Source organism: Rhinatrema bivittatum, chromosome 8 (assembly GCF_901001135.1).
Source record: "Rhinatrema bivittatum chromosome 8, aRhiBiv1.1, whole genome shotgun sequence".
Classification (NCBI taxonomy): domain Eukaryota; kingdom Metazoa; phylum Chordata; class Amphibia; order Gymnophiona; family Rhinatrematidae; genus Rhinatrema; species Rhinatrema bivittatum.
The window spans coordinates 221,597,813-221,624,453 of record NC_042622.1 but is presented as its reverse complement, the minus strand read 5'-3'; the positions used below and the strand labels follow the sequence as shown (position 1 = coordinate 221,624,453).

The window sequence follows — 26,641 nt, the reverse complement described above, 5'->3', positions numbered from 1 at the left end:
TCCAGATGGCGCTCTGCCCAGTGGACTAACTTCTGGGCCTCTTGTGCCAATGTCAGACTCTTGGTACCATCCTGCCGATTGATGTAAGCCACCATCATCGCGTTGTCCGACAAAACTCTCACTGGCCTGCCCTGTACAAGAGGAAGGAAGGCCTGCAACGCTAGATGCACTGCTCTTGTCTCTAGACGGTTGATGGACCATGACGTCTCCTCTGGAAACCAGTGTCCCTACACCACTTGAGTTTGACACAGAGTCCCCCAACCGGAGAGGCTAGCATCGGTTGTGACTACTATCCAACTCGGGACCTCCAAGGACATCCTACGGCCCTAATTGTCCCAACACAGCCACCAATCCAGAATCGACCTGGCGCTTTCCATAAGCGGCAATGGTAGATTAAATTGCTCCAATACCAGGTTCCACCTGGAGAGCAAGGCCGACTGAAATGGACGCATATGAGCAAACGCCCAAGGGACCAATTCCAAAGTGGAAGCCATAGACCCAAGAACCTGCAGATAATCCCAGACCCTGGGAACCGCACTGTTTAGCAATCTGCCCCTGGATCTTGACAATTTGATCCTTGGTATGAAAAACTCTCTCGAGCCCGATGTCAAAGCATGCTCCCAGGAATTCCAGAACTTGAGATGGCACTAGCTGGCTCTTCGGAAAATTCACAACCTAGCCCAGGAACCATTAGTGCTGCAGCAGTACCGCCACCATCTGATGACAAAGGTCCTCTGACTTTGTATGAATCAACCAGTCATCCAAATATGGGTGTGAACCAGGACGCCCTCCTGCCAAAGAGATGCTGCCACTATGACCATCACCTTTGTAAAGATCCTTGGTGCTGCTGTGAACCCAAAAGGCAGGGCGCAAAACTGAAAATGATCTCTGAGGATCATGAACCTGAGAAACCTTTGATGATCTGGGCGAACTGGAGTGGGGAGATACACACGGAGATCACAGACCTCAACTTTTCCATCCGAAAGCAAGGTACCCTGAGCGTCATATTCATCTTCTTTAAATCCAGAATCGGGCGAAAAGTGCCATCCTTCTTTGGGACCACAAAATAAATAGAATATCTTCCTGTTCCTTGACCGGTACGGGAATGATGGCCCCCAGCTGAGACTTAGACCTAACATCTGCAGACCAGTTCCTTAACCACAGAAGCCTTCTAGCAGAGACCGCGAACATCATGGATCAAGAGGAAGTGCGCATGAGATAATACAAAGCATCCACACCGTAGACCACCACAGTTTCCAGCCTCTCAGCCTGCTTTGTGTCCTCCAGGGACAGCGACCTAAGGGATTGCAATTGCTGTATCCAGCGCAATCTGGCCCGGAGCATAAAACTGTTGGGCAACTTTCTTAATTTTAATAAAGGATTTTTTAAGGACTTTTGATCTATCTCCTTCTTTGTTCACCATAAAACTGCTACATACAGCAGCACGAATGCCCAACGCCAACACCTCAAATATCTTCTTGTGGTTTACCTCCAACTTCCTATTCTGCATGTCCTTAAGCACCACCGATCCTGCCACCAGAATTGTTGTCTTCTTTGCCACTGCCGAAACTGAAACATCCACCGTCAACATCCACAAAAGATCCAAAGTGTCTTCCGGCAATGGACACAGCTTCTCTATGGCTCTGACAACCTTCAAACCTGTCCACAGGTTTGTGGAAGGCCGATTTGTGGAAGGCCAATGCCTTCGCTGGCCCCCACAAGCCCTGCATGACCAGATCCACTCCCTCGAGGTCCGAATCAGCCTAGGGTTTTTAATACCCAGTTCCTTTAGGACACATGGTATTAAGGGACACAATTCCTACAGGTGGGAGGAGAGGGAACTGGCCTGCTCCCCGAAACTGGAGCAGACCTTTCAGTTTTTTGGGTTTTTTTTGTTGTGCCAGTCGGGTGTTTTGGCTGGCTTTCGCGGCGTACCGCTTCGGGGATGTCTGGCGCGCTTGAGGCTGGTTCTTGCGGCATTGGTGCAGGCGAGCTGGTGTGGCGGTTGGGGGGGAAAAAAAGTAATTACACAGCCATGCTGCGTGGCGGGCAGTGTGTGGCATGTGGGGAAACACGCGCACACCTTTCTCTTGCCAGCACTTGCTCTCACTGTGTCTCTGTGGGAGAATGCAGCTCGGGGAGTGGTAAGGGAGCTTCGGACAGGCAGTGATTCTTTGTGGTTGACAGGGCCTACAAGGACACTGCCCTGCCCCTGCTGCTGTCGCCGACAGATTGAAGACCCTCAGAGCTCTGTGGGTCCCGGGATCCTTTGCTGGGATCTCGGGACCCCACTCCTGAAGCACTAATCTTTCACCGATTTGTGGAAGGCCAAAGCCTTCGCTGGCCCCCACAAGCCCTGCATGACCAGATCCACTCCCTCGAGGTCCGAACCAGCCTAGGGTTCTTTAATACCCAGTTCCTTTAGGACACATGGTATTAAGGGACACAATTCCTCCCAGTGAAAAAGACGGACCATCTTCGGATCATCTCCCTCCACCGAGGGTGCTTGATCCTGAGCATTATCAGAGTCCACGCTGTCCAAATGAGGCTCCACCCCCAATGGATCTCCAGCCAGAGGATCATCATTCTCCACACCATCATCTGCATTCCCCGAATGCAACTGATGTGCCGGCACTCTCCAAACTCTGGTCGTCCCAGCAGATTGAGCCGAACAAGGCCTTTTGGCCAGAACTGGCTCTTGCAGGTCCCTGACTTGGGAAGGCAACATCCAGCCGCCCTTCTAGCCAAATAAGCCTTATGCATAAGCAGAACAAAATCCGGGGAAAAATCCCCAGAGTCATCTGGATCCTGCTCCAGGAGGGCTTCCTCCCCCCCCCAGCAAAGGATCCCGGGACCCCCGGAGCTCTGAGGGTCTTCAATCTGTCGGCGACAGCGGCAGGGGCAGGGCAGTGTCCTTGTAGGCCCTGTCAACCACAAAGAATCGCTGCCTGTCCGAAGCTCCCTTACCACTCCCCGAGCTGCATTCTCCCCCAGAGACACAGTGAGAGCAAGTGCCGGCAAGAGAAAGGTGTGCGCGTGTTTCCCCACATGCCACACACTGCCCGCCACGCGGCATGGCTGTGTAATTACTTTTTTTCCCCCCCAACCGCCACACCAGCTCGCCTGCACCAATGCCGCAAGAACCAGCCTCAAGCGCGCCAGACGTCCCCGAAGCGGTACGCCGCGAAAGCCAGCCAAAACACCCGACTGGCACAACAAAAAAATAAAAACTGAAAGGACTGCTCCAGTTTCGGGGAGCAGGCCAGTTCCCTCTCCTCCCACCTGTAGGAGGGAGGAGAGGGAACTGGCCCCACCAGTTATCTCCCCCCTCAGCGGTTAAGAATCCAAACAGACCCAGGGGTTCCCAATCCCTCCCGCTTGTCCACTCCTCTACCTGAAAGGATGGCCCCACCAGGACCTACCGACCTTCAGGGAGGACTAAGTAGTCATCCTAACCCTAAAACTGCCTTTAAATCGCTAACTTTTTTTTTTTTTTTTTAATATTTTCTCAGACTGCAGGATTTGCACCACCTTCCATCCGCTGGAGACAGAGAAATACTGACGGACTGCAGGTGGCGCACCAGGTTAAGTGACAGAGTCAGTAAAACTTTCTCTGTCTCCATCTGCTGGAAGGGAGGCAAAATCCAGGAGTCTGGACTGATCTGGGCACATACAGGGAACTACCCTGCCCTTGTGAGTCGACAGGAAGGGCTCCCTACAGGACAATGCCTGGATCTCTGAAACCCTTCGGGCTGAGCATATCGCCACTAGAAGGACTGCCTTTAAAGTGAGGTCCTTTAACGTTGCTCCTGTTAAGTAGTTCAAAGGGTGCCTTGGACAAGGCCCTAAGGACCACATTAAAGTCCCATGTGGGTATTACCTGGCACTTCAGTGGCCGCATGTGTTTTTACTGCCCTCAAGAAACGTATTATGTCAGGGTGAGCCCCTAGGGAGCTTCCTTGCACTTGGCCCTAACACAGGTTAATGCTGCCACCTGCACTTTGAAAGAGTTTAGGGCTAATCCTTTTCTCTAGGCCATCCTGCAGGAACTGCAATATCCCTTGGTTTTTTGCTGATTCTGGGGAGACTTTTCTTCCCTTGCACCACCCCTCACAAGCCTTCCAGACCCTACCATACGCCCGGAAGGTAAGAGTGTCTCCTAGATCTTAACAAGGTGGCTACCACTGCCCTAAATAGCCTTTTTTCTCTCTAACCTGTCCCTCTCTCAAGAGCCAGGCTGTAAGGTAATAATGATCTGACTTTCCTCACTTGACTGGGCCCTGCCTGAGCAGGTTCTCGGCTTTCCCTAGCTTTAGAGGTGCATCCCTGCTCAGCCTCACTAGGTCCCGCATACCACGACCTTCTGGGCCAGTCTGCGGCCACCAGAATGATCCAGCCCCCGTGACCCGCTGCTTTCCTCAGTACTCTCGTTATTAAGGGCCATGGCAGAAATACGTACTGCAGCTGTTCCACCAGCCATGGCTTGACTAGGGCAACTACTCCTTTGAACCCTGCTGAAAGGTCTTTCTGCCTTGGCATTCCTTCCTGTTGCCATCAAGTCCCATTCTGGCCTTCCACACCTCCCTACAACTCTTGAAAACTCTTCCTCCGCTAATTCCCATTTTCCATGGCCTAGCGCATGCCTGCTGAGGTGATCTGCCTGGGTGTTCTCCTTCCCGGCTATGGAACTGGCTGTTTACCCAGTCAGGTTCTTTTGTACCCAGCTCATTAGCTGTTCTGCTTCCTCCTCTGACTGCCAACTTCATGTCCCTCCTTGCCCGTTTATATAGGACACTGCTGTGGTGCTGTCGGAAAGGACTCTTATGGGCTTCACTCTCACCCTGGGGCTTAGGTATTTGAGTGCCAGCCTTACTGATCTCAGCTCCAACAGGCTCAATGAGGCCTCCCTCTCCTTGGCTTATCACCCGCCCTGTGCCACCTGTCCTTCGCAATGCACCCCCCCCCCCCCCCCCCAGCCTAACCTGCTGGAGTCTGTCGCCAACGCCACCCAGTCTGGAGGAACTAGACTGACCCCTGCTAATAAGCTGCTTTCAGTTAGTCACCAACGTAGCCCTACTCTCTGTTTTCTATCTTTTAACCGGTTGGCAGTCCCCAACAGGACTCTGCCCCCTATCCCATGACTTTCTAATTTCCCAGGAAGTCTCTGTTGGAGTCATTTTTTTGTTACTTTTTGCCGAGGATGTATATGGAGAGTATAGGCCATATGGATTTACAGTTTTTACCCAGACACAGACTAGTTTGAAGGCCACAGGCCAACCTCTGAGTGAACTCCTGTTTACTGTCTTACACTGTGAAATATTTACGAACAGGCAAGAGACTGTTTATATAGTTACAAGCCGTTAAGCCCGTAACAACGGGCTACATTAAAAAAAATTTTTCGATCAGTTTTCGGCCACTGCACCCATCTACACTTCTTTTCCCTCACTCCTCCTTCCCCTCCCTCGCCCATTCACCTCAGTCACTCACCCCTTCCCCTCACTTCCCCCCTCCCCCTCCCTCACTCCTCCCTCATTCTCCCCCCCCACTCCTCCCTCCCCCCTCATTCTCCCTCCCACTCCTTCCCCTTCATTCTCCCTCCCCCCACCCTCCCCCCTCATTCTTCCTCCCACTTCCTCCCCTCTCATTCTCCCTCCCACTCCCTCCCCTCACCCCTCATTCTCCCTCCCCTCAGTCACTCCCCACCCTCTCTCAATCCTATCCCTCACCCTCATCCCCACCCCCTTCCATCTCCCTCTTGTGCTCTTCAGTGTGGCCCGCTCATGGAGATGGGAGGTCTCCGGGGATCCCACCCCAGCGCGCACCTCAGCTGCTCCTTCCCACCACTGCATTTCCTCCTGCTATCTCTGCCGCTCCTCCCACCTATTGTAGCTTGGCCCGCCCAATATCGTTGCCACCGCAGCTGTTCCTCCCAGCGTCATCTTAGCTCCGCTCTGACCGACGTGCTCTTGCACCCGCGCAGCATCTCGGCCCGAGCTGCGCTCTACTGCGCATTTGCGGGCCGTCGGTCAGAGCCCATTTATAAGGTAGATTCCACTAAGTGTATAATAAGAAAGCAAACCATTAACTTATACTAAAACATGAGAGAGAATATCAAGGCGGCACAGCTGTGTCTGAAAAACTGATAAGAACTCAGAAGGCGGGAACGGGTCTGTTCTCACAAGCGTTTGCAGCGAATAAGGGGAGACAGCAAGAAAGAGGGGGAGAGAGAACCCTGGACGTGATGGTATGGCTGATCCTTCGGAAATGTAAGCTTTTTATGTCTATGTAGCAGTTATTATCTACCATTACTGCTATACGATCTGATTTTATTTGTTCTACCCTCCTATTGCTCAAATAAACTTATTCTCTTACCTGGTACCGTGATGCACTGAATCAAAGTTTGTGTGTGGCTCTCTGCGTAGGGGATGAGCCCCTGCGTTCAAGCCCCCAGGTATAATCCCAGTAACTGTGTGTTTGAGATTAGCCCCCCCCCCAGGTCAGAGCCCCTGGGCAGGATACCAGTGGGCACAGTCTGAACCTGTAACACTCCCTGACTTACCAGGACTCTCACTTGCCTAAACCCTCTACATTCTCAGAGACTTTGGGGCCTATCCTCCGGGAATCTCTGTGGTTTTGAATCTACCAGGCTCTTCACTGGGGCATCTAAGTCTTCCCGAAAGAGGAGACGCCCTTTGAAGGGCAGGGCGCTTAACCTCGCTTTCGAGGGTGCATCTGCCGCCCAACGTCTGAGCCACAAAAACCTCCTTGTCCACGCCGCCGCCGCCACCACCGATGCCACCTGCTTGGCTGAGGTTGTAATGAGCTCATACAGTGTGTGCGACAGAAAGACAGTCCCCGACTCTACTCTGGCCATCCTATCCCCCAACGTTTCTTCCTGGGGCTGCCGGAGCCATCTGACCAATGCCCTGGCTACACCGCCCCCACATCCCGCTGCTTGTAAGGACAACCCGGCGGTCTCAAATGCTTTCTTTGAAAAGACGTCTACCTTTCTATCCTGTGCGTCCCTCAAGGAGGCTCCCCCGGCCCCTTCTACCCGTGTAGTTGTCTTTTTATTTTGACACTGCTGCCACGCGGGTGTCTCCCTTGGGGACTTTTAGTAACCTGCCCAGCTCCCCCTGTTGTAGTGGGTAAAGGGAGGTCATTAAGGACCTTGTTTTCAGGGCTGACTCTTGCTGGTCTCCTTCCATCTCTCAGGATTGGGTCCCCCTTGCACGCTCTTTTCCTCCTCCTCTTCTTTGCCCGACTCCTGCAGGCTTAAGGCTTACATGACCTTCACTGTCAGGAGGCTCAGTTCTTCCTTTCTAAAACAATCTCACTGCTACGTCTCCTCCTCCTCCACAGAGCTTCCTCTGGGAGGTCCGAATCCCGCCTCGCTCTCCCAACCAGGGAAGAGGTGGGGGGGGGGGGGGGGTTGTCCCTCTGTCCTAGGCTTCTTTAAACCTGGCGTGCGTTGGGAGCCCAAGGGGCCTTCTAACGTAGCCAACTTTGGCTTTCGTTTCTCTGTAGGCCTGGTGCATCAGCAAGATAAATGCAGTGGGAAAACTCTGTTTCCTGTAATGGGCCTGGCTTTCTTCCCTCCGGGGCTTCTCTTTCTAGCTCGGGGCCTGCCTGCACCTCGGCCGCATCCCCCCCACGATGGGCCCTCTGCCCGATGGAGCTGCTCCCTCTGAGCCTGGCGTCGGTCTGGTCTGCTTGCAGCCCACCCCCCCTCCCCCTCATCACCCGATTGCCACCGTTTTCTGGCGATTCACAGCCATCCCAGAGGGAGCAAAAGGCGCCCGCGCTGGAGCTCCTCCTTCTTGTACCACAAGGTATTTTGGAACGTTTAAATTGTATTTTGGAACGTCTCGCTGATCCCACAGTGGATTAACGCAATATTTCTTTATTTTATTATTTGTATAGTTACTTAGGTGTGTGTGTGCGTAAACCGCTGTGATGGTACCCTCTAACACGACGGCATATAAAATCTGATAAATAAATTTAAAAAATGTGAACGCATTTCCGGCCCCTCTCGGCCATGCATCTTGCCGCTGGAGGGGGAGAAGCCTGTGTTCCCACCGCTGTGGCTTAAGGACGCCAAGCTGCTCCCTATGAGCCTGTGCCTCCTCCTCCTGGAACTGCCCTATGTAGTCCACGGCTTGTTAGGACTACTCCGGGTTTGTTTTTTGTTTTTCAAAAGGTGAGGAGGGGTTCCCCCGGAGTCTTTGCCCAATTACTACTCCTCTCTGTTTTGTTTTCTCCCCTCCCCAGTAGTTCCTAGTTATCCCAGTATACCTCCTGCCTAACCGGAGGCAGAGAACTACTGAGGAACCTCCCAGCTACCCCAGGTTATATAAGTGAGAGTGACGTAAGCAAAGAACAAAACGTGGAGAAAAGTTCTCTGCCGCCACCTACTGGCAAGCAGGGGAATCCCGCAGGTGTGGACTGGTCTGCAGGACAAAGAGGAACTGAACTCTCTCTCTGCTTTTTCTGAAAAGGGACAGCTGGCTTACTGTTGCCTCCCTCCATTTTCACATAAATCACAACAAGCAAATCAGGCCAAGTTCTTCAGTTCTACTTTCAAAGCTTTTGAATGTGAAAAATCTTCCCAACACTCAAGAGACTGAAAACCCAAGCCTGGCTTAACTGATTTCTTATGGCCCGTAGCCAATTATTCATCCTATCTAAATCCTTTTGTCCCCAGTGCTGCTACTAGCTAGGAAAAGTCATAAGCAAACTCTGCTGGTTTTGGCTAGAAGCCAAAATGTCCCATTATGGCCAAAAGTAGCACCAATCAGGACCCCCCCCCTTCAAGCGCCCTGCATCTTCCCCCATCTGACATACAACTCAACTCCCAGAAAATAATTTGCATAAATTTATATAGCAGTGTCAGCACCATACAAAAAAATAATTGATATAAATAAAGCATATTACACAAGGCTCTATTCCAACTGGAAAGCACCACGGCAGGTGATCAGAATCACGAGCCACTCACGGTGGGGGAAGACTCTCTAGGTCTCGCATCCCTCATTCTTGGGACTTCTGCAAGGTGGTTTCCCATGGCTGGGAGGGGGGATTCAGTATCTTCTCTGACTACGGCACATCGGCTCCTATTCAGTTTCAGAATGAAGCGACGGGGTCACCATCTTAGTCCCCACAAATAGGCAGCAGGGAGAGGCGAGACCTGTTCACTGGATCATTCTAGTACACTTGTGACTAGCTTCTCAGCGTTAGAGCCCCCCTCATCCGGCTGGAATAAAAGCCCATCAGACGGACAGACAGGGAGGCATAGGAAAGAAAGTTCCATCTACCAGAAAGAGAATCACTGTTCAAGTACCACAAGCTTAAGATACATTCATGTACATTTGAGATTATCTGAACTGCACTGCAACTGCCCGGTTGTAGAGAAGCAGTAATCTAAACTAGCAGGACAGATCAGGATTTACTGTCATATTTCTCTCTTAGTAATTTAGGAAAAGAAAACAAAGAGGTCCATATTCAGCCGGATAAGTTTCGGCTTACCTGGCTAAGTGACAGCGGCTGAATATGTGCCCGGGATCAGCAGCCACCACTTACTCAGATACCTACCTATCCGGGTGAGTGGTGAGCGAGGGAGCCTAACTGGGGAAGAGCTGAGTAAGCCTGATAAATGTATCCAGCTAATCCTGGCTATCCCACAGACCTGTCTTAAAGTTAACTAGATAAACTTATCCGGCTAATTGTAGGATAGCTGGGTATTTTGTAGTTTTAAACCGGCCTGATGTACCCACGAATGTCAATATATAAAAGCTAATAAATAAATAAATAAATAAAAACACTCAGCGGCCCGCCCCCCACTGCTGAATTAGAGGCTAACCAGCCGAGCCGCACAGCGACTGACTAGGGACCTCAATGAGCTTCTCCAGAAGGGAGGGCATGGAAAGGTGGCGAGCAGGAAGAATGGGTACTGCCTTGCTCCCAAACTCACAATAGTAGAAGGGCAGGAACCACAAGGGCCACTCTACAGCAAACAGGAAGCACGGAATTTCACAGGTTACATTAAGCAATACAACTTTAATGCTGTGTGTGTAATCATTCTCTAAATATTCCTGTGTGTCAGTGCCAGGCAGAAGAAGCCAGACACCAGGCTAAACTAGCAATCCTAAATGTTGGGAAAAAAGCTTCTTCTGTTGTGCACTTCCTAGCACTGAGCCGAAGTTGGCTTTCATACACCAAGACTGGAGGACTAACAGCTTCTCTGCCCAGTAGCTGGGTGCCTCTTTCTCCCAGGCTCAGGCCGGTCTGGTGATGTGTTCAGGAGCAGAGAATAGGAAAACCAGACCAGAGGAGCTTAGTCTCTGTTACAAGAGAAACCTCCCACAGGGCCTCAACATCATCACAAACGTTCTAACAACTATTCATGCACATGTGGGAAAAAAAAAATGGAAAACCAAAAGTGAAATCCTGGATTCTCCATGGCTGCTTCAACTGTGAAGCAAGGAGAGTGACTTTCTCCTGGCTTTCGGGTGCAAGCCACTCTATAAACACAAAATATCCATCCCATCCAATGCTGTCAGTAGGAGGCTCATCCCCTCACCTGTCTGCTTTTTCATATCAGTTTCTTACTGCTGGCTGTACCGAGACCCAACAAGGCCTCTCGCATGCTTCCAGGTATCCTTGGCGATACTTCACTGAACAAGGGTCTAACTAGCATTCATGCCACATACAGCAAAGTCTTCAAATGCAAGAGCCCTGAAGACACCTCTTGCATTTACAGGTCTTCCGCCTCCCCCCCCCCCCTGTATTTACAGGGCTTTGGAGCCCGCACTAGGTGTGAGCAAGCCGCTGATGTTTCAGCAGGTTAGACTTATGGTTGAAAGCCCTGGAGCAGTGTTGGCAGCTGAACTCCCTCTCGTTCTGATGGGACCGCTTGTGCTGCTGGAAGGTGGAGAAGTGGGTGAAGCTCTTCTCGCACTCCTGGCACCTGAAAGGCTTCTCCCCCGTGTGGATGCGCTGGTGCTCCCGCAGAGAGGCTTCCCACCTGAACCTCTTCTGACACTCCTTGCAGGGGAAGGGCTTCTCCTCGGTGTGGATGCGCAGGTGCTTGATCAGGCAGGAGCTGCGCTTGAAGCGCTTGCTGCAGAAGTGGCACTGGAAGGGGGAGTCGTCCGAGTGCACCTTCTGGTGCTTGGTGACGTCCCCGGCCAGCTTGAAGCGCTTGCCGCAGACCCCGCAGCGGTGGGGGCGCGTGTCGGAGTGCACCAGCCGGTGCTTGATGAGGTCGGCACAGCGGGTAAAGCTCTTGCCGCAGCTCTCGCACTCGTAGGGCCTCTCCCCCGTATGGATGCGCTGGTGCTCACAGAAGCTGGACAGGTGCTTGAAGTCCTTCTGGCAGACGTCGCAGTGGAAGACCCCCAGGTCGGGGGGCGGAGGTCGGCTGCGCGGCTTTCCCTTCCAGCCCACTCTCCTGCATCGCCTCTGCGTGGACCTTTTGCGAGGGCTTACACTGCCTTCCACAGAGCTGGCCATTACTGCATTTGAAAGAGAAAGCAGTTTAAAGAGGCAACAATACTACCTTTTCAACACGTGGTTGCAAAGTCACTGTACAAAACAGTGTAAAAACTCCACTTGGGGGGGGTCCTTATGCTCAAGGACTTATATAAGCAACAAAAAAAAAAAACGGGCAAGTAAAAAAAAAAAAAGCAGGGCTAGAACCAAGCCAAACAAAGTGAGCCAGGCCTTAAAACCCTCCCAGTAAAATGCAAAACAGGTAACCATGGTTTACTTTTAATTTAGTTATTTTCTTGCTAAACCGTGGTTAATAAAAGCTAAACCTTTGATATATACAGGTCAATTTTAAAACGAATGTGCACACACCCATACACGCCTAGCGGCACATGAGCGAAAATACACTAGAATTTTTAATTGTGCACGCACTACATATGTTATGTTTTAAAATGCACCAATCGTGCAGAAGTATGCTCCTAATTTTAAGAGACTACTTGAGCACAGCTAGCGCACGTGTATCCTCAACAGGACCGTGCAGGCTTACGCTCGTATGTCAGCAAATTTTAAGATGTGCTCGCACAAGGCACATTCCCAATTTTCCAATTAGTCCACCAGTTTCTCAATGTGGTAACGGCTTGGAAACAGCCAGGGGAAAAAGGAGGCAGACTTTGGCTCTTCCTTAAGTGCAGTTTATTTACAGTGAAAACAAAGGGCAAGGCAAAGCAAACAAATTAGGCAGCTCATCTTGAAATTCAGGTCTCTCACAACTGCTGGGTGCCACATACTCCTCCATAGTGCCTGCTCCCCAGGGCCTCCCTTACCTTTCCAGGACCCTACATTCTTAAACTCTGCAGCGGGGCTCCTCCCTTCACCCAGGATGCCCTGTGTGCCTGAATTTTAAGGAAGACCGGGCTAGACAGCTGAGCCTGGTCCTTTAAGGTAGTCTGAGGGAGTTTTCTATCGACTCCCTTATCACAGTCCAGTTAATAGCACAATCTTTCTAAGCCCTCTGGTTCTTCATCCTGTATTCTGCCCAGCTGACTCGGACCCCCGCACCCTGACCTATAAGCCCTAAAACTTGAGATCTACAGACTTGCTCCTCATCAGGAGTAGCAATAAAGTTATGCGGATATCTAGCATAGGTGTGTTGCAGGTTTTATTTTTAAAGTTTGGAGTTACGTGAGCAAGTCTTGGCCCCATCCTGGAATGCCCATACACACATATTTTGCGGCTTTTTAAAATCTGTGTTGCTTGCAGGTGGCCCACATAATGTAGGCATTTTTGTGCAAGCAACGCTTTTAAAATCAACCTGATAGTACTTAAAAAATAAAATACACACACAGCAAATTCAAAACATGAGCGATAATTATTTTCTTTCCTAAGATCAATTCCTTAATATTGGGGACAAAGTGCTAAAGATGGATAGATTACAATCTAACAGCACAAGTAAGTCAAGCTGAGATGACGGAATAGTCTATGTGAGTTTATATGGCAACAGAAGATCTGAAAGATACTTATTGGGATGGCATTTATGTAGGTGCTGAAACAGTAAGGTGAAAATCTTAAAACGATTCTAGAAACAAGAGGCACCCAATAAAATTCAATGAGTAGTGAGATTATATGATCAAATATTTTGGCTCCACAAAGTAATCTGGCTGCAATGTTTTGAAGAATTTAGACATTTCAAAGAAGTGGCATTAAGGACCTGATGCAAAACACAGTACAATAGTTTAGAGGATTTAATACTGGGAGTGCGCTCAGAGATTGGGGGAAGGGTGTGCTGGGGGTCCCGTGCTTAGGGGCTGGAGGAGGGGGGGTCCCATTCTCAGAGATTGGGGGAAGGGTGTGCTGGGGGTCCCGTGCTTAGGGGCTGGAGGAGGGGGTCCCATTCTCAAGGCTGGAGGGAAGGGGGTGCTGGGAGGTCCTGTGCTCAGAGGTTGGGGGGCGGGGAGCAGGCTCTGGGGAGGGTCTTGTGCGCTGGGGTTTGGAGAGGAAGTTGCTGGGGGTCCCGGATGTTTCATGCTTTAGGGGTCTCGGGATGGGGGTCCCGGGTGTCCCGTGCTCATCAGTCGGGAGAGGGGATTGCCGGGGGGGTCCGGAGATTTGGGGAGGAAGTCCCAGATGTGTCGCGCTCAGGGTCTGGAGGAAGGAGGGAGACCCGTGGTACCTCTCGGCCACGCTCCGGGGCTCCTTAGTTTTGCTCCGGCCTCTCCGGGCGAGGGGTGACCCTCGAAGCGTCCACCTCGATCGGCCGCCGCCTCCCTACCTGAGCGGCCCCGCAGCCTCCGCCAGCCCCTTCTGGTGCCAGCGCTTCCACTTCCGGGGCAGCGGCAGCAGTCGCCATGGCGGCCCTGAAGGCGGTGGAGAGGCGGCGGCCGGCGGGCGAGGGGGAGTTCCTGCGCCAGGCGGGGGTGACGCGGATGCTGCGGGAGGCGCTGCGGACCGTGCTGGAGGCCAGGCCCGAGGAGCCGCTGCCCTTCCTGGCCCATTACTTCGAGCAGCTGGCGCTGAGCCGCCAGGAAGAGCCGGGCCCCTTGGCCCTGCAGCAGCGCCTGGGCCAGGCCCTCTGGCATCTGCGCCTCGCCCACCACTCACAGAGGTGAGTGGGGGAGGTCCTTCCCCCCCCCCCCCGCAGTGCTTTCCTTGTTTGGGGGGGGTACGGGACTTCCTAAATCTGGCCTCGGGACCCCGCAGCCGGTTGGGTTTCCAGGAGATCCACGATGCCCATGCATGGGAGAAATGCTTCCGTTTCGGATTTCAAAGCTTCCTTAGCACTGTTTTCCTTCTCTCAAGGGAAACTTATTTTGGAAAGCAGTCGAAGCCCCACCTCTGCTCTGATAGATTTCATTTTTTTCCCCTCTGTCATTATTAGTGAGCCCAAATCGTTAACATGATTTTTGGGCTGAAGTGTCAATAACGCCACACTGCTGGAAAAACGAAGGACTGGGTTTGAAGGAATGTACTCACCTCCCCAGGGGTGGCGGGATGCCTTTTTGATGGGGGGGAAGGTGAGGCGCCCAAGCTCCACCCCCATCTCCCTGCTGTAATTTATTATTTCACATTTACACTTAGTCATTCTATCTTACATACATTCTTTGCATAGATGATAGAACATAATTATTCATTCTCACACCAATTAAATGCTTTATGCTTGAAAACAAGACACAATGGTAAAGGGGAAAACAACAAAAATAGCATTACTAAATAGAAACGTCAGTACTCATTGACTATTCCTCATCCTCCTACTGACCAGGCCAGACAAGTGGGATTCTTCCCCACTGCACCCCAGCAGATGGAAGCAGAGTGCATACATGTTTTGTACTGATGTCCCTCCCTTTATAGCTTGGAGCAGGGGGGAAGGCGACAGTAGTTCTCTGCCTCCAGCAAATGGTAGGTGATGTCGGATGCAGAAGAAGGGATGTTAGAGATGGCCTCCTGGGGCAACAATCAAGGTAGTAGCTGCTTTCCCCAGAAAGTAGCCTTGGCTAAGCTGAGGGGACAGATGCTAGGATGATAGCCAATTTAAGTGGTCTGCTCTTCTCTTCCCCAGGACAACCAGGATTTAGACTGCTGTAGGTCCCTTCTGCTATAATATTTTTGTGGACGCGGCCCCTTTAAGGAAATTTAGATTTAAAAAAAAGAGGACATGCAGGAGATCACAACTGGGAGCAGCAGTCCACAGCTCACAGCGGTAACTCAGCCAACTCTGACACTTCCCCCTCTCTCAAATCGCAGGTATGAAGTGTAGGAGGAGGTATGGGACCCAGCACATAGCCAGCGTTGCAGGCTCCTTTTGCTGGAGCAGCACCAGGTGATGAAGTAACTGCAAATAGAGCAGTATCTTCAGATCAGCAAGGCCTTTCTGAAGCAGTGTTTCCAGTGCTACAAAAGCAAGGGAGCATAGGAAATTCCAGACACTACTCAACTGCCTTGGCAAACACCCAGGAGGAGAAGAAAGAAAAGGGCCTAGAGGATGAGGAGGAACAGGTGTTTACAGCTGATTTTTGTCATGACAACGCATAAAGAATTTTTGCCAAATGAGCAGAAACAGCAGCAAGTCAGGGGCAAGAACCCCCCCTGAAGGAAGGGTCCCGAGCTCACAAGAGACCCAGATTATAAATGGATCAATTGTGGCTCTGACAATGAAGAGGAATCCATGGTGGATTTTCATGAAGAAGCATGTTGAAATAGTAGAATCCATAGCCGATGCAGTGCTCAGATTATTTAAGCGTGAAGAGCTGGGCCGCTGATTGCCAAATGAGTCCCAGGTGCACCTTAATGCTGGATATATCTGGGATTCATTTGCAAAAACTACAGGTGCTACAAAACTCTGCTACCCAGTTCATATCTGGTTGGGGAAAGTAAGAGCATATTTCACCAGTTTTGAAAGACTTTCACTGGTGTCCAGTTAATTAAAGAATTCAATATAAAATTGCTTTACTGATTCTCAGAATATTGACAATCGATTCTCTTCCCTGGATAAACCAAATGTTGCATGTCTACAATCCACCGAGTTGCTGCTTTCATTGCAAAGAGGATGACTTGATGTCTATCTGTACAGCATGTTCATCTTATGGATACTTGTGAATGGACTTTCTCAGTTGCCAGCCTGGTATTGGGGAACTCTCTACCAGAAGAGCTTCACATGCTTAAATACACTAAAAACTTTTTTTTAAACTGTCGACTTATTTATTCAAGAGGGCTTTTATGGACTATGATGTCAACAGAGCACTATTGTATGACTGTCTTGATTGTACATTATGTTGTACTGCTTTTTTGCATCTGCATTGATTTTATGGACAGTATGTTGTATAGTGAGCCACCGAGAGCTCTGGATTGACAGCATATAAATGATTGAAATAAATAAAATTAAGTATTCCAGTGGCTGAAACTGGAAGATAATCAGCCAAAACAGGAAAGGCCTAAGAGGGGATCCAATCCTGACAGGAATCAGAAAGCCAACTAAGGCCTTCCTTGTTCGATATTAGATATGTTCACGGCAGAGTGGTATCTCTCTGCTGCAGCATTTAAGTAAAGGAGGGGTATGGAAAGACTATCCAATATAGGAACAACAACGGGATCAACTGTTCAGGTTGCCCAAGGTAGATGCAGCAGTCACAAAGAGAGCCACGATCCCATGGAAGGAGGGGCAGCACTGAAGGATCCATTGGACAGAAAAGCAGAGTTTGCATTGAAACGATCCTTTGAAGTGGCCAGCATTTCACTCCAGGCTGCCATTTGTGGGGGATATGTAGCGGGGGCAGGTGGATGCAACAGTCAACTTGGAATATGGATTCAGAGACTTCACAGTCCTGCAGTGCTGACATGTTACATTTACAATGAACAGCGCCATTTGTAGCTGACGCCCTATATAATCTAGTCAGGGCAGTGGCTAGACAAATGTGAACAACAGCTATGGCTAGGCATCTGCTAAGGTGGAGAAATTGGGCAGCATACTTAGCCTTGAAGGCTAGATTATGCAGTCTGCCGTTCAAGGGTAGGTTCTTGTTTGGAGAAGAACTAGAGAGATCTGGGGGAGTCTAAGCCCCAAAGGCTGCCAGAGGACAAAGGCAGGATGAGTTCCAAAGGAGGTACAAGGAGACCTCTGTCTAGGGACTATAAACAATATAGACCGAGTAGGTCTTTCAGCTCTCAAAGATCCAAGCCAACAGGATCTTGTCCATGCAGCAGCACAGTAAATACTCCAAGAGAACTTGCAGTAAGCAAAGGCCCCTAGTGGTGGACAAGCCTACTTCTCAGTCCCACCGGTAGGAGGCAAGTTACACCTTTATTTTGAGGCGTGAGCTCATATCACTAGGGAACAGTGGTTCCTAGAAGTGGTCTGGTGAAGTTATGACCTAGAATTAAAACTCCAATAAAGGAAGCCTTTGTCCTGTCCCTATGCAAGGCTAATAAACAGGAGGCAGTACAATCAATGAGAGACAGACTTATATCTTCAAGCAATAGTGCTGATCCCTACAAGAAAAAGAGAAAGGAAGATAATCATTATACTTTATCATCCCAAAGAAGGGTGGAACATTTTGGCAATCCTGAATCTAAAAGGGGTAACCAGTCATTACAGGTGCCCTATTTCAGATGGAGTCACTGAGTACCATAGTCACGGCAGTAAGAACAGGAAAGTTCTTGTCAGCTATAGCTACCTCCACATCCCAGTCAGGAAGCAGCATCAGAATTGCTTGCACTTTTCAGAATTGGGAAACCATTACCAAGTCCAAGCCCTTCCCTTTGGTCTAGCCACAGCTCCCAGAAACGTTGCAAAGGTGATGGTGGTAGTAGTAGTGGCAGCTTTGCACAGAGAAGGGGTAAGGGTATCTGGATGACTGGCTGATAAGAGTCGATTCCTTACAGGAAGGGCATCAGGCAACTAGCAGGGTCATCCAAATGCTGGAGAGATTAGGATGGGTAGTAAAAATAAAAAAAAGTCAACTGGAACCATCACAGCTTCTGAGCTACCTCAGAGTCCAACTCAATACAGGGAAAGGAAAGATATTCCTAACAGACAAAAGAATCTGCAAGTTGCAAGCCCAGGTAAGAGCTCTCTCCGTGAGCTCACAACCACCTCCAACTCATGGGCTCAATGATGGTGACAATCAAAATGGTCCCCTGGGCAAGAGCTTGCTTGCACCCTCTGCAGTGGAACCTGTTATCCAAATGGTTACCACAAAGCCAGGAATTCAGTAAGACAGTATCTTTAATAAGGCAAGCCAGAAAGAGCCTAGACTGATAGTTGATCAAAACCAATCTGCTGAAGCACCGCCTCAGGCAGTAAAGACGACCATGGATGCAAGCCGATCAGAGTGGGGAGCAAATTGCGAAGGAGAAGTGGCGCAAGGGAGATGGGCAAAGCATGGAAGAGTCTTTCTCGATAAACCATTTAGAAACCCAAGCAGTCAGGTTAGCACTGGAAAGCTTTCTTCTGAAACTGAAGGGGAAAGCAGTCAAAGTTTTTTCTGGCAATGCTATGGCAGTAGCCTATGTCAACAAGCAAGCAAGGACAAGAAGTTGGCAAGTCGCAAAGGAAGTGGAGCGCCTCATAAGATGGGCAGAGGAACATCTGTTAGACATAGATTGGAGGAAAACTGCCTCCAATCCATCAACCTCCTTCTCACAGTCCTTAATGCAGCCAAGACCGAACTCCTCATCTCCTCCGACCACACCGACCCACCTCCACAGACCCCTCCCAATACCCCGATCACGCAAGTAAGAGACCTCGGAGTAATCATCGAAAACTGTCTGAACCTAAAGAAATCCATCAACAACACAACCAAGGACTGCTTTTACAAACTACAAGTTCTAAAAAGGCTCAAACCCCTCCTACATTTCCATGATTTTAGGACAGTCCTCCAAACCATGTTTTTTGCCAAGATAGACTACTGCAACGCCTTCCTCTTGGGTCTCCCCATCTCCACCACCAAACTTCTCCATATACTCCAGAACGCGGCTGCCAGAGATCACATCACACCCATCCTCAGGAACCTGCATTGGCTTCCAATAAGTTACAGAACCTTACACAAGTCCCTCACCATAATCCACAAAACCATCTACAAACAGCTCCAGCTCAACCTTCAGATCCCATTCAGACTCCACACCGCTACAAGACCCATCAGAGAAGCGTACAAAGGAACCCTGCACGTCCCCACAACCAAAGCCACACGTCATACAGCCACTAAAGAACGAGCCTTCTCGACAGCGGGACCTGCCATTTGGAATACCATGCCCCCTGACCTCAGACTGGAACCTGCCTGTTAACATTTCGGAAAAAGCTCAAGACCTGGCTATTCCTTCAAGCCTTCCCTTAAATGTTCCGAACCATGGAAAAGTGCCACTTATTCATACCTCTCTATATATGTAACTAGGCACCTCCCATCTACCGTTTGTTAAATTTTCTTCGTCTATCCCGTTTTTCCTGCTACTTCAGCTCCCAAGTTCACTCCACCTTATTTTTTGTAACTTTGCTTCTTGTTAAATGGTATTGTTAATGTTACAACCCCCTTGTTCCTTGTAAACCGATATGATATGATATGATATGATATGTATCATGAATGTCGGTATAGAAAAGAGTTAAATAAAAGAAATAAATAAATATCAGCAACCACATAGCAGGATCACTCAATTGGCAGGCGCCAGCTGCTGGATCCAGAAGAGTGAGAACTGGCCAAGGAAGCCTTCAGTCAAATGATAAACTGGGGGCGCCCATAGAGAGATCTAATGGCAACTTACAAGAACACAAAGGCAAAGCAGTTTTTCAACTGAAGAAGGAAATGGAAATCCAGTGGGATAGACTCACTGGCATAAACATGGCCAGTTGAAGGTGCTACTCTGTGTGTTTCTGCCTTGGCCAATGGTGGGGAAGATACTGAGGAAGATCGTGGATCATCCAAGGCTAGTCATTCTAGTGGCCCCAGATTGGGCAAGGCTCCCATGGTATATAGATCTTATCAGACTCTGGATAGCAGAATTGCTCAGATTCACTCAGAGAAAGAGGCTGCTGCAGCAGGGGCTGGGGCCTATGGAAGCATGGCTCTTAGGAAGAAGAAACTCATCTGAAGGGATATTCAAGCCAGGTAATATCAACACTTCTGAAAGCAAGGCAGATTTCCATCTCATTGGCTTACATCAGAATCTGGAAAATGTTCAAAGAATGGTATAAAGAAGAGAAACTTGAAGCCAAGGAAATGTTAGGTCCATTCTATCGTTCCTCCAGGATGGATTGGATAAAGGACTACAGTGAACTCATTAAGGGTTCAAATAGCCACCATAGCATGTTACAGGGGGGCAACTTAAGGGATTCCCTTAGCATCTCACCCAGATATAGTTCACTTCCTCAAAGGGCAAGTCGCATCCATCCACTGATGAGACCGATACTCCTGCCATTGGATCTCAACCTGGCCCTGAGAACACTAACTAAGACACCATTTGAACCCCTCAAGGGAACCTCTATAAAAGATTTAACCTTAAAACCGATACTTTTGGTAGCAATTTGCTCAGCTAGAAGGATCTCAAAGTTACAGGCACTCTCATGCAGGGATACTTAGCGTTCCTTTTCCAGACAACAGGTCACAAATTAGACCAGTTCCAGCTTTCTTGGCAAAAGTGGTGTCAGAATTTTCACCTGTCTCATGTGGTGGTTCTGCCCAGCTTTAGAAAAATAGAGTGCCAGAATAGCAAGAGAAGATTTAGATTCCTAGATATAAGGCAGATTCTTCTGCGATACCTAGAGGTCACAAACAAATTTAGGTCAGGCAAGCTTTTTGTACTGTTTGCAGGGCCACACAAAGGCAAAGCAGCCTCAAAACCATCAATTTCAAGCTGGATTAAGGACGCACTAGAGTTGGCGTTCATGCTAAAGGGGAAGCCAGTGCTGACAGGCTCGAAAGCTCATTCCACAAGAGCCCAGCCAGCATCCTGGGAAGAGCATAGACTAGCAGCCCCAGCAGAGATTTGCAGGGCAGCTACATGGATATCACTGCATACCTTTACAAAATAATATTTATTTATTTATTTAGTGATATTTTTTTTTATATACCGCGGCACGTTAATAACATCACCTCGGTTTACAATAAACAATAACATTAGCAACAAGCTTTACAGACAATATGAAATAATGCGAACGTATTATAAATTTCAATTAAGGAACAAACATAGTAACAGGGAACGATAAAACTCATGGTAGTAATATTCCAATGTTCAAGGTCATTTTAGTAGTAAATGGGAGGTAAGAGGTAGTAAAGTAAAGTTTAGCAGCGGGATAAAATAAATAGTCGAGTGATAAAAATATAATTATAAACTGGACCTTTGTTCTGTATGTGCGCACCTGTGTGTAAACCAGGCATGATAGTGCTCAATGGGGGGTTAACATATAGTACATACAAAACTGCACAATACTGTATTCCTTTCGCTTTATTGTCATGGTAGACAAGTGGTACACTGTATTTCAATATTATTGAATGTCTTACACGTTTTATGTACTGCTATCTTACTCAGTAAAATTTAAATTACCTAAATAAATCAATAAATAAATAAACTGGACCTCCTGGAGAGGAGGGGACTCAGCCCTGAAAGCTGCTCTGGGTTATTCCCATCCAGGGTCTGCAGGATGATGAAGAAGGTTCAATTAGAGCTTACCTGCGAATCATCTTTCCTTGAGTCCTGACAGACCAGTCCAGAGCCAACCACAAGATGAAATCAGAGGTCATAAAAAAAAAAAAAAAGAGAGAAGGAACTAATGAGCAGCATCAGTGAAAAAAAAAGAAAAAAAATGTTTTTTTCTTTTTTATTCTAATACATATCCTAGCAAAAGGAAATATGAAAAGGAGGCCTTATCTCAGGAAGGAAATAAAGCCCAGGGAGCGAAGAGAAGAGGCAAAGCTCAATCCCTTTTTCCTTTTGTTTGTTAGAGAGGTTATGTTACAGTAATATTTTCTTTGTAGTTCCAGGGGACTACTGCTACCTTCCTTGCTGCTGCTCCAGGCAATATAGAGAGGGACATCAGTACTTTTGCATTCGGCCTCCATCTGCTGGTAGGGGGGATAAATACCATTTGTCTGGACAGGTCTGTCAGGACTCGAGGAAAGACAATTAGCAGGAATTGAACCTTTGTGATCACAGATGACCCCCCCCCTCCAATAAACCCACAAACCTTTAACAATGGGTTGTGGATGTTTTCCCCTGCATCTCACCATACAAAAACATTCTGGTGTCATTTAGCCAGTTGGAGGCACATTGTGAAATAATATAAAATTCTGGAGAAAGGAACACTCTACACATATTTAGCAAACCCGCCATACTGCAGCAGCTCTGACTCACAAAACTCCAAAAACAACTCCTCTACCAAGGATTAGGCAGCCCTAGAACACTAAATATACCCCTTGTTGAGAAAACACAGTGAGCAAGACTGCTGCAGATCTCTACACCAAAACTACATGCTGGCAGCCACACATACAGAATAAGCGACCACAAATTTAAAAAAAAGCCCAAATCTGCAGGCAGTGCAAGGCTGGAGCACCGGAAACAGACATGCGTTTCCTCCTAGACTAAGCTGGGCCCCAGTCACGGCTCTTGTGGGGAGTGAGGGCTGTTATGTTTCATGACCCCGCCACAAGAAAAACGACAACGTCTCGGCGGCACCTACATAATACGGTGTTGTGTAGGGGCCGCTGAGCCTTTTTTTGTGGAAAGTCAGTGGAGGTGGGGGCAGGAGGAGTGTGAGCAAGAGGAGGAGGAGTGGAAGCAGAGAGGAGGACGGATGGGACAAGGAGCAAAAGAAAAAGGGCTTGGAGGAGAGATGTAAGGTGCTGAAGAGATGGGGAGAGAGCCAAGAAGGAAGGGAGAGAGGTGGACTGCTGAAGGGGGGTGGGGATATAGGTAGGGTGCTGAAGGGGAGGCAGGCGAGAGAGAGGAGAGGTCTTGGGGGGGGGGGGGGGCAGGAAGAGAGGTCTGCCCTCAAGAAAGGCTCTGGGGCTGCAACCTAATACAGTGCTCTGTGGGGTCTGCTATGTTATTTTTCTTGGGGGTAGGGATAGGGGTGGTGGCAGGAGGAAGAAGAAAGAGCAAGGGAGAGGGAGAGGCCAAAGGGAGCAGGGGGAGAGAGAGAGGGGCTGAGGGGAGAATGCTGGTGGGGGGGAGATGGCTGGGAGCAGGGGAGAGAGAGGAAATACCTGCCCCCCCCAAGAAAAGCAACAAAGACCCAATGGCCCCAACATTATCCCCCCCAACAAAAATGATGACGACCTCTCTTCCAGCCTCTCCCCCTCCAGCATCCCACCTCTTGCCCCTCTTCTTCTTCAGCCCCTCCTCACCCCCCACTTGTTCTCATCCCTTGACATATCCTTTCCCCGCAGCCCCTTTCTCTCCCCAACCTTGCTGTTCCCCTGCCTCCTCCTCTCTTCCCCCTAATCTCCTCACTCATTACCTTACCCACACAATCCCCTCACCTCCTTTATCCCACATCCCAATTCCCTCCCTCCTTCACTCTGACCCCCCCCCGCACTCGCACCCTTTACTCCCATCCCAGCAAGCCCCACTAGTTCACTCCCACCCTCCACAGTCCCCTCGTTCACCTCGTTCACTCCCCCCTCGCCTCCTTCACTTCCTCACCTTCATTCATCTCCCCCGGAAAAGAAGCCTCATTGGGGGCAGGTGGGATGGCGCATTATTGCCTTTCCTCGCCCTCGCCCCTCCCCGGAGCTGCCGCGATCCCCTCACTCAACCTCCATACTCCCAAAGGCCTCGCAGGGCCTCATGCCGCTTCCTCCTCATTGGCTGTTGGCACCTGATTTATTTAATAATATTTATGTATCGCTTTACTGATTTAAAAAAAGAAAAAAAAAATCACTCAAAGCGATGACATCTTTCAGGTACTGGCAGCTGAGCAAGAGGGTCCAAAGTGCTGCAAGGCCATGATCCTCGGATTCTTTAGGAGCATGGAGGGTGAGTGAGAGGATTGGGACAGGGGCAGATGCAGCGGCAGCCAGTGGGGGAGGTGGAGCAATAGGAAATAACGTGACATCCCTTCTGCTGCCAATGAAACTTCTTTCATTGCCAGTGGAAATTTGTGTGTGTGTATATGTGGGGGGATAGCCCCTTTTCCTCTCCCCTTCCCCCCCTCCTCCCATTCAGACATCTATGGACCTCCCAAATAACCCTGGATGAGGGATCACAAATATGAACTCAATCACAGGGCGTCCCAAATCTGTCCTGGTGGACTCCCCATAGTCAGTTGAGTTTTCAGGCATCTCCACAATGAGTTGCTTTCCTTGGGGACCCAGGACTATGTACTTCTTTTGCTAACAACAATGGCCTTCTGATTCTGAATAGCTTTCACTGAGTTATTTCTTGTGTTATATACTCCAGGCTGACCGTTTGTAAACCTATCTCCCTTGTGCTATGTCCCTCCCCTAATTCTGTGCCAGAACAGGACTGCCTTTCACAACAATGTCAGCATGGCCTATGAATGCCTGAGTGTTGGTGCAAAAACCAAAAAGCCCGGGCTGAGCGGAAGATTATACAGCGAAGTGCTCTGCAGGATCTGCAGGGAAGGGGAGGCCCCGGAGGAGATCGTCTCTCTGCTGCTCCAGAAGATCCAGTGCCGGGATCACGAAGCAGTGCCCTATGACGTGTTCCGCTACGGCACCCTGACCTGCTTCGTGCTGCTCGAATTCATTACCAAGGCCGACGTGCTTTTTAACGTCCTTGAAGATTCTGGCCAAGCAGACAAAAGGGTTTGCCAGGCCGTGCTAGACACCTTGGGGGAGGCAATTATGGCCAGCGATTTGTATGTCCCGGCTAGTTACCTGGAAGCTGGCTCCAAACTTGGGCCCGACTGCTTAGCCTTGGCCATGTCGAAGGCACTGCTGGCCAGGAGGCCCAGTTCCTCCATGAGCAGGAGAGAGTTTCTGAGTGAAGCAGCTCTTCTGTTTCTTACTAAAGTGAAGCCAATGAACTGACTTTCCATGACTGCTTTCTATTTATCTCTGAGCTGGTGAGGATGCTGGCCTTCAGGCTTTACTAGGCCCGAGCAATGTTTGAATTCTTGGTTGGGGTGCAGCCGGGGTCTGCTTCTTAGGCTTTCTCCTGCTGCCTCGTACATCATTTGTTGTCCTGTTTCAGCCTTTCCTTCATACCTGTTGTTGCGTTTGTCCAGGCTTGCGTATTTGGCTTCATATTTTTCACAGCATCTGATTAAACAGTAATCACTGCTGCACTGCTCATTTTCATTTTTTTTTCTGGCCCTTCAGTCTCTGTAGGCGATGATACTTTTTATAGGGCCAACAAAAGTGTTGCAGTACATGAGTTTTGGAGACCCTTAGAAACGTTTCAGACGTCTGCAGAAGGGATCTTATTAGCTTATGTATGGCACTATCATTTGTTGGTCCTGTAAGAGGACTTACAATTATATATATATATATATATATATATATATATATATATATATATATATATATATATATATATATATTACCGGAGCTACTGGGTGTGTTTATTGTCTAATAAACCGAACCTGGGGAATGTGGCTCCATGGAGTGCCCTGATTGTGGCGGGTCCGACAACAGTGACCATCAGTCTGTGACGTAACGTGCCAGACTACAGACAGCACACCAGGATACCAGAGCACTCATGCACAACCCTGAAATTCTCAGCTTTCCCTTTCTGGAGAAGTGCTGAGTTCTAGCAGACATATTAGTCCCTGAGAAAACCGGTGTCTTTACTCCTGTTTACTCAGAAAATATACACAAACATATTCTTCTTACTTCATGGATTTATCAAGAGCAGACCAAGTCCTTGTCCCCCTTGCTGTTGGCCTTCAGGCCTGAGAGGAGAAAGATCTTGTACTTGGAAACTGGGACCTGACAAATGCAGAAAGGAATCTTCTGCTGCTGCTTGTCCTATGACATTTCTTGGTTTGGAAGTTCTGTGAATAGAAAATGAATTGGCCATTCTGTCTTTCATACTGTTAAAGGATAAAAAGATACTGCCCGAGAAATGGACATTAAAAGCTTACATCTTCAAACATTTATTAGTCGAATAAAGGGATCATTGATACAAGAACTGACGAGAGGGAGCTATTTTAGACCTAATTCTTAGTGAAACACATGATTTGGTGCGAGAGGTAATTGTGTTGGGGGGCCACTTGGAACAGTGATTCCAACATCAAATTTGACTTGATAACTGGAGGGAAGACACTAAGGAAATCTACTGCGATATCTTTTAACTTTCAAAAGGGAGATTATGATAAAATGAGGAAAATGGTTAGGAAAAAACCAGAAAGGAGCACCAGGAGAGGTTAAGAATTTACATCTGGCATGCACGTTGTTTAAAAATATCATCTTGGAAGCCCAGACCAGATGTGTTCCACCAAGGTGAAAGGCCAAATGACTGCCAACATGGTTAAAAGGTGAGGTAAGAGAGGATATTGTAGTCAAAAGAACATCTTTCAAAAAATGGAAAAGGGATCTGAATGAAGAAAAGAGAAAACAGCAAAAGCACGGGCAAGTCAGATACAAAGGTAAAGAGGGAAATTGAAAGGAAGCTTGATGTGGAAGCAAAAACGCAAAACCTTTTTCAGGTACATTTGAAGCAAAAAGCCTGCAAGGCGGTCATTTGGACCATTAGATGATCAAAGGGTAAAAAAAGG

The 26,641-nt window shown here is 48.9% G+C and overlaps 2 protein-coding genes across 3 annotated transcripts; one reads left to right on the top strand and one right to left on the bottom strand.

Moving 5' to 3' along the window:
- Window positions 1-8,862: 8,862 nt before the first annotated feature.
- Window positions 8,863-14,417, bottom strand: LOC115097668 (zinc finger protein 79-like). Of its 2 annotated transcripts, none has more exons than XM_029613610.1 (2): window positions 14,315-14,417; window positions 8,863-11,510 (listed from the first exon to the last, which is right to left on the bottom strand). In XM_029613610.1, exon 2 carries the CDS (start codon window positions 11,506-11,508, stop codon window positions 10,807-10,809), a length of 702 nt encoding a protein of 233 aa, XP_029469470.1. In that variant the 5' UTR covers window positions 11,509-11,510; window positions 14,315-14,417; the 3' UTR covers window positions 8,863-10,806. The 2 variants fall into 2 exon arrangements, with proteins under 2 accessions (XP_029469470.1, XP_029469469.1); XM_029613609.1 differs by lacking the exon at window positions 14,315-14,417 and adding an exon at window positions 12,253-12,325.
- On the top strand, window positions 13,658-25,207 carry TPGS1 (tubulin polyglutamylase complex subunit 1). The gene is made up of 2 exons (XM_029613608.1): window positions 13,658-14,086; window positions 24,425-25,207. Exons 1-2 carry the CDS (start codon window positions 13,830-13,832, stop codon window positions 24,951-24,953), a joined length of 786 nt encoding a protein of 261 aa, XP_029469468.1. The 5' UTR covers window positions 13,658-13,829; the 3' UTR covers window positions 24,954-25,207.
- Window positions 25,208-26,641: the final 1,434 nt, after the last annotated feature.